This window comes from Brassica napus, chromosome A9 (assembly GCF_020379485.1).
Source record: "Brassica napus cultivar Da-Ae chromosome A9, Da-Ae, whole genome shotgun sequence".
Lineage (NCBI taxonomy): Eukaryota > Viridiplantae > Streptophyta > Magnoliopsida > Brassicales > Brassicaceae > Brassica > Brassica napus.
In genome coordinates, this window is record NC_063442.1 from 10,405,735 (window position 1) to 10,419,079 (window position 13,345).

A 13,345-nucleotide genomic window follows, 5' to 3' on the forward strand; every position below is an offset into this window, starting at 1 on the left:
TTTTTTTATTTGGTTATATAATGAATTATTGTTTTTTTTGCTACACTTAGTGAATTTTCTTCTTTAACGACCGCAATCGTTTCTTCAACGAGTTTTTTTTTTTTTTGAACATTATTTCTTCAACGAGTTATTGTCTTCTTCGTTTCAGTCAATAGTCAATCTCGTTGTGCGTTGTTTTCGTTTTTGGTGTACTCTCTAAAATTTGTACCGTAATTAAGCGTAAAAAGAGTTAAAATACGTTGATTGTTGACAACTAACAAATAACGTATTTTTCAAAAAAAAAATTAAAACAAATAACGTACGTAAAAAGTTAAAAGTACGTTACAGCAAACCAATAACGTTTTGGAATGCTTCAGTACATATATGATTGAATTGTTTTTCTAATCTACCAGCTCCCTCTTCAACATTTTACATCTGTTGCCGTGTTTAACAGTTTCTTCAGTGATGCTATTTTCTTCTAGATTTATTTTTAGTTAAAAAAAAAAACAATCATGTGAAATCCACGTATAACGTCCTTCCCTTCCTACGACATATGTTTTTTAACTGCTGTTGGACAAAGACTCATTTTTCATCAATTTTATGATCTTCTGATCGAAAAAGCCATTTAAAATGAGTCTTTATCCTACAACTGTTAAAAATATTTGTGGTAGAGAAGGTTATACCATTGCTAATAGAAGTTTGCAGAAGAAAGTTTATGTCACAAATTAATGAGATGTTTAGAGCAGAATACACTCCCTTTTGAAATCAGGCAAATATGCATAGCTACAAAGCAATTTTTTTATACAGAATTTATTTGGATGAAAACAGAAACAACATTTTATTCCTCCAGTATATAACTTATTAGTCTTCTTACATTTTATAAGCAAACTTGTGCCGTAAGTAGACGTAGCATACAAGGATCAGTCATTGCCCCCAAACACTAAGTGGTCACTAAAAGTGTTCAAGCAAACCTGTGCCCTTGAATCTCTCTTCCATCAATCCATCGATTCGAGCTGCCATCTCTGGAGTCAGATAGGTCTGCCAGTCTCCAACCTTCCCCTTCCTGAAATAGGCGCTGTTCTTATACGCATTAAGAGGAATGTCCTCTCTATATTTCTCTCCTTTGTTGGCTTCAAGATTCTTCAACGTCTCGAAGCTGCAAAGATTCACAACTTTCTCAACAACCCCTTTCTCCTCTTCCTCAGCTGTGAATCCATAACCCATAAACTCAGCTAATCTCTTCACATGTGGCAAAGGATCCTCTCTCATCGTCTCGTACTTGAGGAACAAAATCTTATTTGGATTCTCTTGATAAGCTTTCCAATAAGACATGACATGATCTAGATAAGGACCGTACCCTGAGAAACCTAGACAGAACATATCAAAACACTCCTCAAGACTATTGAGAGGACCACTTCCAAACTTTTGCTTTTGGAAGAAAGTCCACATGGAGATGAAAGTGTCTTTGGGGTCTCTCCATATGTAAACCATCTTACAACCAGAGTTCGAAATCGATTCGGGTAGTAACCCGTGCGGCATATGAGTCGAAAAGAGAGTGTTCCCTTCATCTTTGAGAACATCAACTTGAGGAAAGAAAGCAGATTCGATCTCAATGAAGGGAACAAGCTCGTGAGGGTTACGTTTCAGGAGAGGGTTCGAGGAATCGTCGAAGCGAGATCGGTTGACGATAGAGAAAGCTAGGGCTTTGAGCCAAGTGGTGCCTGACTTTGGGTAGCTACAAATGAAAAAGTCAACGGGTCGAGCTTGGAAGAAGTCTTGAGCGTGAAGGCAACCTGCTAGGAGAGGCTCTATGATCCAGTGACCACAGTACCCGATGAACGGAGCCTTCTCAAACCAGCCTTTCGCGTGAGGCAACGTGGCGGTTAGGTCTTGGTACCGTTTCTGAATGTTCTCGAACTCTGTTGACGCTATCTTGCCCTCGTCTTGGTGGCTCAGAATAGTCTTGTCGGTTAAGGCTTCTAGTTCATGCATGGATGGAGAGTGAGGATTTGAGGACTCCTCTTGTGTTCCATCGAAGATTTGTTGTTCTGATGCCATGTAGAAGGTGTGGTGAATCAGATTCAAAATGATGACTCATTTGAATTTATATACACGCACATGCCTACAGAGGATAATATATTATACAAATGATTTATTTTGTAATCACTAGAAGGGGCTAACAAAAGCCTTCTAGCTACCTTTATATTTTAATGCAAAAATTTAGTCAAACAAAAAAAAAAGATTCTTATACAAACAATAGTAGCACACAAATTAAATTTGACAGCATCTCTGTACAGTGATGTCTTGTGTCCGGACAAAGATTGGATTGGGTTTAGTTCTATGGAAGCTAGTATTTATACCCACGTGTTAGTATCTCAGAACTCAAGTGCCACTTATCCTTCTAAGTGTCATAACCTGGGGCACTAGATCGTAGGGGATCTTCAGAACAATTTATGAGATAGATCAGGACGGCCGACGTGAACCAAAGTGATAAAGAAAAGTTCATGATCTTTTGATGTATTAATATCCTGTAACAAATGTATTTATATTTGGAAAATAAACTAAACTCTTCACTTGCGTACAACTAATCTGAATCTGCTTCTTCTATGAGATCGAATGTACAAGAATCAACGTCCTGACAATATATACATTCTTATAATGAACTTGGATGAACATAACTAGCTATGATCCACTATCTTTACCCTACCTCTGAAGATCTAAATGTTGTTCTTAAACAAAGGATGCATTAGTTGTAAGAAAAACTTTTTTCTAATGAATAATTTTACATTTTGTTCAAGAAAATGATCCAAATAAAATAATTAAAATTATGAGGCAAGAGCTCTCTGATAGTTTGCCTATTTGAAGTACACACAAAAATACGGTCCGGGTCCTCAATTCTAGAGATTCCTCTGTCAGATAAGGTATTACCATCCTCTCTGCATCTGCACGGATCTATCATCCTTCTTATTAATTAAAGCAAGACCTTCCTTGCCGGTCACACAGATGAGGTTTTTGCAGTGGACTGGACTCCTCATGGTGAGAGAATAGTGTCAATGCTGCTATGGGGTGCGTTGAAGAAATAACAATTGCCGCTTCTTTTATCACAGTAAAATTAATCAATTTTTGGTTTGCTACGATATGTGTTTACGAAATCAAGATTAGTGATTCGACAACACAGTAGCCATCTCATTTTGCATAGATTTTCCATCCAAAATTGATAAAAGATTTCTCCAACTATCACCGACTACTGTTCAGAAATGCTAGAAAAAAGGAATAGAAAAAAAGAGAGCTCAGTGTATGGCTAAATTGCATCCCGATATCAGATGAATTCGATGGACCCAACCATCGCTGAAGCCTAAATCCTCACAGCTCTTTGCACCAGCCGGGAATCGAACCCGGGTCTGTACCGTGGCAGGGTACTATTCTACCACTAGACCACTGGTGCTGATTGTTTTATCTTCTCCGTCATCGATAATAACGGATAGTTGAACAAATTTGTAACTGCTGAAACAATGCCAGTGATATAAATCTGTTCGAAGAAGTCACCATACAATTTATTCCAGGCAGGAAAGCGAAAAGTATGGTACTTTTAGGTTACTACTATGGATTGCTTATATAAGAATTGCTTGGTAATTTCTAACCGGTAAGAGGATAATAACATAACTCAAAAGGGTGTTTCAATGAAACCAAAGACTAATTATCCAATACACTCAATTGATACTAATGCAGTCATAATCTGAACACTCCATACATTAAAAAAAAAAAGATTCAAACTTCTTGCTAAGAGGTCCAAAGAAAGTAAAGAAAGATCAGCAGGCTTCGTAGTCGCCTTGTGCATACTTGTTTTCGGGGTAATACACAGCTACCACTTGGTTTCCATCAAACTTTCTTCCATTCATCCCAGATCTTGCCTTTGCTGCGCCGTCCAAATCCGCATACTCTAAGAAAACCTGCATTGATATTAAATATAATATTATCATTAGGACGAATGTGCTGTATGCATGAAATTAGTAAGAACTACTTCTCTGAGCTGAAAAACGAACCTTCCCAACTCCTGGTTGTGAATCATGATCCGCATTGGGCCTCGGAATCACAACATTCACCAAGTTACCTGCACACACAGAACAATGAATTATCAAAAGTTCCAAACATGTAAAAAGAGCTCGAGTGTGTGTATAAATGGCAGATCCTCAGGAACATAAACACAAAAACTGAAATTGCCTACCGAATTTCCCACCTTCCAGTCTCATGTCCTCCATTATGTCTTCATATTCTTTATCGTCCCCAAGAACATTAGCTGTAACCACTTGAGTCAAACATACAATCTTGGTGGGCGTGCCTCCTGGCTGTAGCATAAGCCTCTGTTACAGAAGTTCAAGAGACACTTAAATCAGTGATATTCAGAAAGTTTAGATATATAGTAGTAATAATAGGACAAAGCATAAAGTAAAACACACACCTGCAAAGCAATCTGCTGTTGGGCATGAAGTAATATATCTTCTTGCTCAGGCTTAGGTTGAATCGCACCTTGGACTGCACGCCTCACCGTAAGTGTCTTATTGCCCATCTTAATCCCGTTTAGAGCAGCACATGCAATATCTGTGACTGAAGGATCCTGGAATACACAGAATGCATATCCCATCGAGTTTCCAGTTTCCCTGTCTTTAACCAAGTTGAAACCTCTTAGCGGCCCAAAGGACTCCAAGAGCTCCCTGATCTGATCCTCTGTCAAGTAATAAGGAATCCCACCCACAAATAAGCGGTCCGGACCCTCAAGCCCACCAGTAGACCCCGAGGAAAATCCAACAGCCGCCAAGTTGAGATTGGGATTAGGCTGGCTCGGACCAAGAGCTGCAGCAAGGGATGGGTTATAGTCAGTAGGCCTCTTCACCTTTACAGGAACCCCCTGGAGATGAACATAGGTAACATGTTAATACACACAATACATATTGTAATTAATAAAAAAGAATAAGAGTGAACATCTAAACTGAAAAAAAGATAATGAATCACCTCTAATATAATTCCGTCTAATGCCATTGCATTACTAGCCTCCTCAACAGATCTCATCTCCACAAAGGCGAACTTCTTTTCATGGTTTATATAAACATTCACCACCGCATCGCCTATGTATGAAAAGAGAGAATGAGTTATTGTGTAGCCTTGTCAAAGGTATAAGACAAAAAAAACAATGGAAGTTTCGATACCTGGCCCAGCAGTGTTTCCCCCAACCGCTGACATCACTTGGCTAAAGAATGTTGCAACAGACTACAATATGAAGTTCGATTCTCAGTACTCATACAATGATATTGCCAAAGTTTGTGGTTTAAAATGACTATAACAGACAAAAAGTAACAAAACCTGTTCATTTGCAGTGGGTGGAAGGCCACCAACATAGACTCGTCTAGCATGCCTAGTTGCCTGCGATCATAACACAGTATTAGGAAGTCAATCTTGATAAAAGGTGAAGAACCAAACAATAAAATAGATCTTACCTGCTGAGTCATTGCCTGAACTGGCAATAAAGGAAGCGCTCCCAGTTGCTAGGTGAGAAGAAATAATGAGAAGTTATAAGTACGTTCGCATAAAAACAAGAAAAAAAATAAAAAATAAAGAGACGCAAGCGAAAGTACGGATTTATACCTGATTAGGGACCATTGCGAGCACGTTGTGGAACATCCCTGGAATATTAGGAGTAGCTAGCACACTAGGAACCTGGCCTGCTAGAACAAGAGCAATCATCAGAAATTATTACTTTCCGGATGAGCAGAGACCAACCAACAAGCACAAAGCCACATAAAACACCTTCCTACCAACTACACCGCTGATTACAGAATAAACCAACATCTTATGAACTTTTAAAATATGAAAAGTATAAATGCAGTGTCAAAATTTGTCTTAAGGCTAGAAAACAGCCATATAGCTGCCATTCGAGGATGAAGAATACCCATGACAACCGTTGCACTGATTGCTCCTTGTACTATTATACGCTAGAGAGGTCGGCTCATTGTCCGCATGTGGGGAAACTAACCCAACATAGCCTTCTTACTACAATAAGACAAGACACAAACAAACACCACCAAAAAGACAAAAAAAAAAGAAAGTCTCTCAGTTCCAGAACCATTTCACCAGGGAACAAAAAAAAAAAGGTAAAACATCCTATGGAGAGAGCATGGATCTGCAATAAAGAATGCAGCTTACCAAAGTCACACCGTGTAATTGACTATGAAGTTTCCAAAACTACGTACAAATCAAAAACAACAAGCAGTTAAGGAATATAATAACGTTGAGTAGATGATGAAGGACATACCTGCTGCAGCAACGGTAGTAGGAGCTAACATTGCAGAAGAAGGGGGCGGCATATCGAATCCACTTACCCTCTTGCTGAAAGGGCATAAATTAAGAGGTCAGACATCAGTAGAAACAACTACGAAATAAATAAATATATGTATAAACATCAAAGATGACACTACATTCTTTGTGTTCATACAATTCACAAAGATTAAACCCTCGAGACACGTATGGATACTCTCCTCTTGGAGCGTGTCCTTGACCGTGAACGTGATCTACGTTCAGACCTTGACCTACGTTCAGAGCGGGTTCTCGATCGAGAGCGTGAATGTCGCCGGCGTCTCTCCTCTCTCTCTCGATCGCGAGACCTCCTCCTGCCAATAAATGATGACACCATCAACTTAAAGAACGAAACACTAATTGACCAGAAACATAACAACACACTATCAGTATACCTTCGACTTCTTGTGTGATGATGATCATCTCTCTCACTACGTTCTCTGCTATGACGATCCCTTCGATGGCGGTCTACCTCCCTATCTCTATCTCTGCTATTCCTGCCTCTGTCCCTGCTTCTTGAAGATTCATTTTCAACATCCTGCTGCAGAGATACAAATGTCAAAGGCTTCTAACACATGACATCATACAATTCAAGATGCTCTACTTAAGCTTTGAATCCCAACCCAATCTTGAACTTTCATTACCCTAATGCTACGCAACGCAACACAAAGGAAAACAAAAGGCAACTGAATCTAACAAAGAAGGTGTGAAGAGTACATACTCGAGACTTGGAGTGTTCGCCACCAAGAGAATTGAAAGGCGAGCTCTCCAGAGCTACGCAATTCTCGTCTTCGTTGTTGTTTTCATCTCCGTTAGCTTCGTCGTAACTCATCTTCGCCTTTGTAATCTCTTCTCGGATTGTAGGAAGAAAACCCTAAGGATTTGATTTGATTTGATTAATGGAGAGAATGAATTGGTGAAAAGTTTTATACGGTGAAGAAGGCTACTATCGTAAATTGATTGGAATGGCTTTGGTGTTTAAGCCGAATAAACGGGCCTTTAGCGTATAAGTAGGTCCAAGTTCATAAGTTATGGGCTGTTATGATTAACGGGTCTAGTATTTTTGCGCTTCTTCTATTTTATCTTGGGTTAATTTGTGAACTAGCCATATATGGCAAGTAAATTAAGTAGCTAGCTTTTGATTTTGACGTAATATAATGTCAGGTATTTGATACACAATTTATCCGGTTCTGTCCTTTTCCACAACAAGTTACCAGTTTATAAGTGACATATTACATGACGTCGTTGGTTTTGTGGCGTTATGAGAATCACATGTTATAAAGTGAATGGTGTATACTTACTATTCTATATACGCAAAATGGAATAGAGGTGATTATACAAATTTTGTAATGTTTATATACTAACATTGAATTACTTACTGTTTTGTCAGAGTAAACCTAAACAATCAATACTAAACACAAACCATTAATCACTAAACCCAAAACCGTTGATCAGTAAACCCATAATGAAAATATAAGCCCCAATCTAAATATTAAAACATGGAAATAATACAATATTTTATTTCATTCTACATGGTTCGTATTGAATAGACAAACTGTTAAAGTAGGTGAAAGTATGTGATGGAGACGACGTCACCAGGTGTGAGAGAGTACAACTTAATCAATGGAATAAATGACCAAGACTTATTAACAGATTTGGCATATGGAAGAATTCCAAAAAACCACATAATAAGGTGTGCTTACTAAAGATAGTCTTACTCTATTAAGGAAAATGAATGGTGTAAAAGTAAAAGTCATAGCAGTTCATGTTCCATGCTACATGGGGCATATAGAATAGAAATCTGAAAAAATAGTTACCAATGTGCACGAATTAACGAGAGATGACGTAATCTAAACAATCCATACTAAACCCAAAACCACTGATCACTAAATCCAAAACCACTAATCACTAAACCCAAAATAAAAATATAAACTCCAATCCAAATATTAAAACATGGAAATAATACAATATTTTATTCTATTCTACATGGTTCAAATAGAATATACAAACTGTTAAAATATGTGAAGGTATGTGATGGAGACAACGTCACGAAGTGCGAGAGAGTACTACTTAATCGAATAAATGACCAAGACTTATTAATAGATTTGGCATATGAAAGAATTCTAAAAGGTAACGTAATGAGGTGTAATTAGTAAAGATAATTTTATTTTGTTAAGGAAAATGAGTGGTGTCAAAGTAAAATCCATAGCAGTTCATGTTCCATGCTACATGGAGCACATAGAATAGAAACTTAGAAAAGTAGTTACCAATATGTACGAATTAATGAGAGATGATGTCACCTTATAGGAAAGCAGATGACGTAGCTGATGGAATAAATGGCCAAGAGTGTTTCACGTGTAACTTGGTAGTAAATAATTAAAAAAAAATTCCAATAAGTTGCACCGGTTAACTTCAAGGGCATAAATGCATTATTACATAAAATATAATGTGTACTAGGTGACCGGCCCGCACCCTGTGCGGGCATAAGAATATGATCGGTCCGCATCATGTGTTCTCTCTCGGTACGTACCTTACGAGAGGGAACACAGTAACGTCAGTATGAAGAGGCAGATATTGTGTGTATGTATAATTGAAACGTCAAAAAATATTTTGTGTGTTTACGAAGATATTTTCATTCAAAAAATGGAATAAATAGTGTATAGTTTTAGAAGTAACAGATTTTATATTATCATTAATTAGAATTGTATTGTATATGTTTCGTAATTCTTTATTTTAGGTGAATAATATTATTTTTCCATAAATAATAAACAAACATTTATGTAGACATATTACATATTTTTTTAATATTTTTAATTTTTAAATATAAGAAACTTGAGAAATGAAAATTTTAATTTTTTTTTTCAAAATCTAAATATCCGAACCCGATCTGAAATAACCGAATCCGAACTAAAAATACCCGAACCCGACCCGAAGTACAGAAATACCCGAACGAGTTCTACACCTCTATACCGAAATACTCGAAAATCCAAAATACCCGACCCGAACCCGAACGGGTACCCGAACGCCCACCCCTACTAATTAGAAACATTATAATATTTTCTAAGCAAATGTAATTAATATGATATCAACATGCGCAAGTTTACTGTTTGAATAATAAGAAATTTTTTTAATATTTGTCTTAGTTCTAAATTTTACCCAATGCTAAACTAAATCGATAATTATTATCTCCTAGCTATATATGGGCTTAACGAAATCGACAATAGTTTTGGGCTTGTCTACATAAGCGATTGATTAAAATAAATGAAAAATAAAATTCAAAAAAATCAACCAATAGAATTATAACAATTTTATTGAGAAGCTCTATATTAATGCCATATCAGCAGAAATCACTAAAGTGACTTCTCTTTTTTAATGTATAGGAGGATTGTATATGTGTCGTAATTCTTTATTTAGGTGAATAATATTATTTTTCCATAAATAATAAACAAACATTTATGTAGACATATTAAAAGAAAATATAAAAAAATCAAAATATTATCCATAAATAATATAAATTATGAAGTACATTTGTGGATAAAAAAAAAGCAAATTCAATTAGAAACGTGCAAAAAATTAAATAAATTTTGTAAGCAATTTGACGGGTTAACATTATTTGATAGATTTATAAATTTCTAAATTTTATTGAACATGAAATAATATTAAATTGACATACCGTCATCGGTCTCCTAACTCATCAGAACCCATCTGGCAAATACAAAATATAAATAATTGCAACAGTTTATATATTTTAAAATTTGTATTTGAAAAAAAGTAGATTAAAATTACGTACCGTGACTACGAAATATTCTGAAAAATTTGTTTGTAGACAACATTCAATGTTTTTGTCTTCGGCTTCCCTTCTTTACCAGTTATTAGGATTTTTAATCCAGATCTCGACTTAACTCTTGAAAGTGCAACTTTGCCTTGCATTTTGTAAACATTTTATAAATTATTTTAAAATTATGATAAATTTATTCTTTAAATAACGATAAATAATTTAAAAATAATATTAATAAACATTTTTAGATTTTGTAATATTTAAAATAGTTATTATATAATTATATTCGAACACAGTTCATCAAGTAGAGGATAAAACTATTATAATTATCTTATATAAAATTTCGTTCATTTTATTTTATAGGTTATAAATATTAAAAGTAATGAATAAAACATTATTAGTCTTTCAATAATTTCGAGAATAGTTTCCATAAATTGTTATTTGTAATATTCGTTAGATTATATGGCAAGTGATGTTAAACGTCAATAAGTTAAATAATTCTTCCATATTTGGAAAACATATATATATATATATATATAACAATGACAAATTAAGTGGTAGAGTATGTAAACACCTGTTTTCTAACACCTTGGACTGCACGCCTCACTGTAAGTGTCTTATTGCCCATCTTAATCCCGTTTAGAGCAGCACATGCAATATCTGTGACTGAAGGATCCTGGAATACACAGAATGCATAGCCCATCGAGTTTCCGGTTTCCCTGTCTTTGACCAAGTTGAAACCTCTTAGCGGCCCAAAGGACTCTAAGAGCTCCCTGATCTGATCCTCTGTCAAGTAATAGGGAACCCCACCCACAAATAAGCGGTCCGGACCCTCAAGCCCACCAGTAGACCCCGAGGAAAATCCAACAGCCGCCAAGTTGAGATTGGGATTAGGCTGGCTCGGACCAAGAGCTGCAGCAAGGGATGGATTATAGTCAGTAGGCCTCTTCACCTTTACAGGAACCCCCTGGAGATTAGCATAGCTAAACATGTCAATACATATTGTAATTAATAAAGAAGAGTGAACATCTAAACTGAGAAAGAGATAATGAATCACCTCTAATATAATTCCGTCTAATGCCATTGCATTACTAGCCTCCTCAACAGATCTCATCTCCACAAAGGCGAACTTCTTTTCATGGTTTATATAAACATTCACCACCGCATCGCCTATGTATGAAAAGAGAGAATGAGTTATTGTGTAGCCTTGTCAAAGGTATAAGACAAAAAAAACAATGGAAGTTTCGATACCTGGCCCAGCAGTGTTTCCCCCAACCGCTGACATCACTTGGCTAAAGAATGTTGCAACAGACTACAATATGAAGTTCGATTCTCAGTACTCATACAATGATATTGCCAAAGTTTGTGGTTTAAAATGACTATAACAGACAAAAAGTAACAAAACCTGTTCATTTGCAGTGGGTGGAAGGCCACCAACATAGACTCGTCTAGCATGCCTAGTTGCCTGCGATCATAACACAGTATTAGGAAGTCAATCTTGATAAAAGGTGAAGAACCAAACAATAAAATAGATCTTACCTGCTGAGTCATTGCCTGAACTGGCAATAAAGGAAGCGCTCCCAGTTGCTAGGTGAGAAGAAATAATGAGAAGTTATAAGTACGTTCGCATAAAAACAAGAAAAAAAATAAAAAATAAAGAGACGCAAGCGAAAGTACGGATTTATACCTGATTAGGGACCATTGCGAGCACGTTGTGGAACATCCCTGGAATATTAGGAGTAGCTAGCACACTAGGAACCTGGCCTGCTAGAACAAGAGCAATCATCAGAAATTATTACTTTCCGGATGAGCAGAGACCAACCAACAAGCACAAAGCCACATAAAACACCTTCCTACCAACTACACCGCTGATTACAGAATAAACCAACATCTTATGAACTTTTAAAATATGAAAAGTATAAATGCAGTGTCAAAATTTGTCTTAAGGCTAGAAAACAGCCATATAGCTGCCATTCGAGGATGAAGAATACCCATGACAACCGTTGCACTGATTGCTCCTTGTACTATTATACGCTAGAGAGGTCGGCTCATTGTCCGCATGTGGGGAAACTAACCCAACATAGCCTTCTTACTACAATAAGACAAGACACAAACAAACACCACCAAAAGACAAAAAAAAAGAAAGTCTCTCAGTTCCAGAACCATTTCACCAGGGAACAAAAAAAAAAGGTAAAACATCCTATGGAGAGAGCATGAATCTGCAATAAAGAATGCAGCTTACCAAAGTCACACCGTGTAATTGACTATGAAGTTTCCAAAACTACGTAGAAATCAAAAACAACAAGCAGTTAAGGAATATAATAACGTTGAGTAGATGATGAAGGACATACCTGCTGCAGCAACGGTAGTAGGAGCTAACATTGCAGAAGAAGGGGGCGGCATATCGAATCCACTTACCCTCTTGCTGAAAGGGCATAAATTAAGAGGTCAGACATCAGTAGAAACAACTACGAAATAAATAAATATATGTATAAACATCAAAGATGACACTACATTCTTTGTGTTCATACAATTCACAAAGATTAAACCCTCGAGACACGTATGGATACTCTCCAATGAAGGTAGAATATAACAGAGAAGCCAAGGTACCTCTTGGAGCGTGTCCTTGACCGTGAACGTGATCTACGTTCAGACCTTGACCTACGTTCAGAGCGGGTTCTCGATCGAGAGCGTGAACGTCGCGTGTGTCTCTCCTCTCTCTCTCGATCGCGAGACCTCCTCCTGCCAATAAATGATGACACCATCAACTTAAAGAACGAAACACTAATTGACCAGAAACATAACAACACACTATCAGTATACCTTCGACTTCTTGTGTGATGATGATCATCTCTCTCACTACGTTCTCTGCTATGACGATCTCTTCGATGGCGGTCTACCTCCCTATCTCTATCTCTGCTATTCCTGCCTCTGTCCCTGCTTCTTGAAGATTCATTTTCAACATCCTGCTGCAGAGATACAAATGTCAAAGGCTTCTAACACATGACATCATACAATTCAAGATGCTCTACTTAAGCTTTGAATCCCAACCCAATCTTGAACTTTCATTACCCTAATGCAATGCAACGCAACGCAAAGGAAAACAAAAGGCAACTGAATCGAACAAAGAAGGTGTGAAGAGTACATACTCGAGACTTTGAGTCTTCGCCACCAAGAGAATTGAAAGGCGAGCTCTCCAGAGGATTTTGATTTGATTTGATTAATGGAGAGTGTGAATTG

General features: G+C 36.9%; 2 protein-coding genes and 2 non-coding genes across 38 annotated transcripts; all 4 read right to left on the minus strand.

Moving 5' to 3' along the window:
• Positions 1 to 798: 798 nt before the first annotated feature.
• On the minus strand, positions 799 to 2,171 carry LOC106447906 (cytosolic sulfotransferase 18-like). The gene has a single exon (XM_013889859.3). The coding sequence runs from the start codon at positions 2,035 to 2,037 to the stop codon at positions 931 to 933; it is 1,107 nt and encodes a 368-aa protein (XP_013745313.1). The 5' UTR covers positions 2,038 to 2,171; the 3' UTR covers positions 799 to 930.
• A 1,094-nt stretch (positions 2,172 to 3,265) lies between these two features.
• Positions 3,266 to 3,351, minus strand: LOC125578848. Its single transcript, XR_007316929.1, has one exon. It is a non-coding gene; the product is annotated as a small nucleolar RNA snoR114 (small nucleolar RNA).
• A 2-nt stretch (positions 3,352 to 3,353) lies between these two features.
• On the minus strand, positions 3,354 to 3,424 carry TRNAG-GCC. Its single transcript has one exon. It is a non-coding gene; the product is annotated as a tRNA-Gly (tRNA).
• Positions 3,425 to 3,634: 210 nt separating this feature from the next.
• Positions 3,635 to 13,315, minus strand: LOC106362854 (splicing factor U2af large subunit B-like). 35 transcript variants are annotated; one of them, XM_048739833.1, is made up of 15 exons: positions 13,255 to 13,315; positions 12,929 to 13,074; positions 12,716 to 12,847; positions 12,637 to 12,679; positions 12,457 to 12,530; positions 11,793 to 11,869; positions 11,645 to 11,692; positions 11,511 to 11,570; positions 11,357 to 11,417; positions 11,163 to 11,275; positions 10,694 to 11,072; positions 4,439 to 4,506; positions 4,205 to 4,340; positions 4,023 to 4,090; positions 3,635 to 3,929 (listed from the first exon to the last, which is right to left on the minus strand). In XM_048739833.1, the coding sequence occupies exons 2-15, from the start codon at positions 12,954 to 12,956 to the stop codon at positions 3,789 to 3,791; spliced, it is 1,428 nt and encodes a 475-aa protein (XP_048595790.1). In that variant the 5' UTR covers positions 12,957 to 13,074; positions 13,255 to 13,315; the 3' UTR covers positions 3,635 to 3,788. The 35 variants fall into 35 exon arrangements, with proteins under 35 accessions (XP_048595790.1, XP_048595786.1, XP_048595788.1 ...); XM_048739829.1 differs by having other exon boundaries at positions 11,793 to 11,872; XM_048739831.1 differs by having other exon boundaries at positions 11,793 to 11,872; positions 12,929 to 13,071; positions 13,255 to 13,307.
• Positions 13,316 to 13,345: the final 30 nt, after the last annotated feature.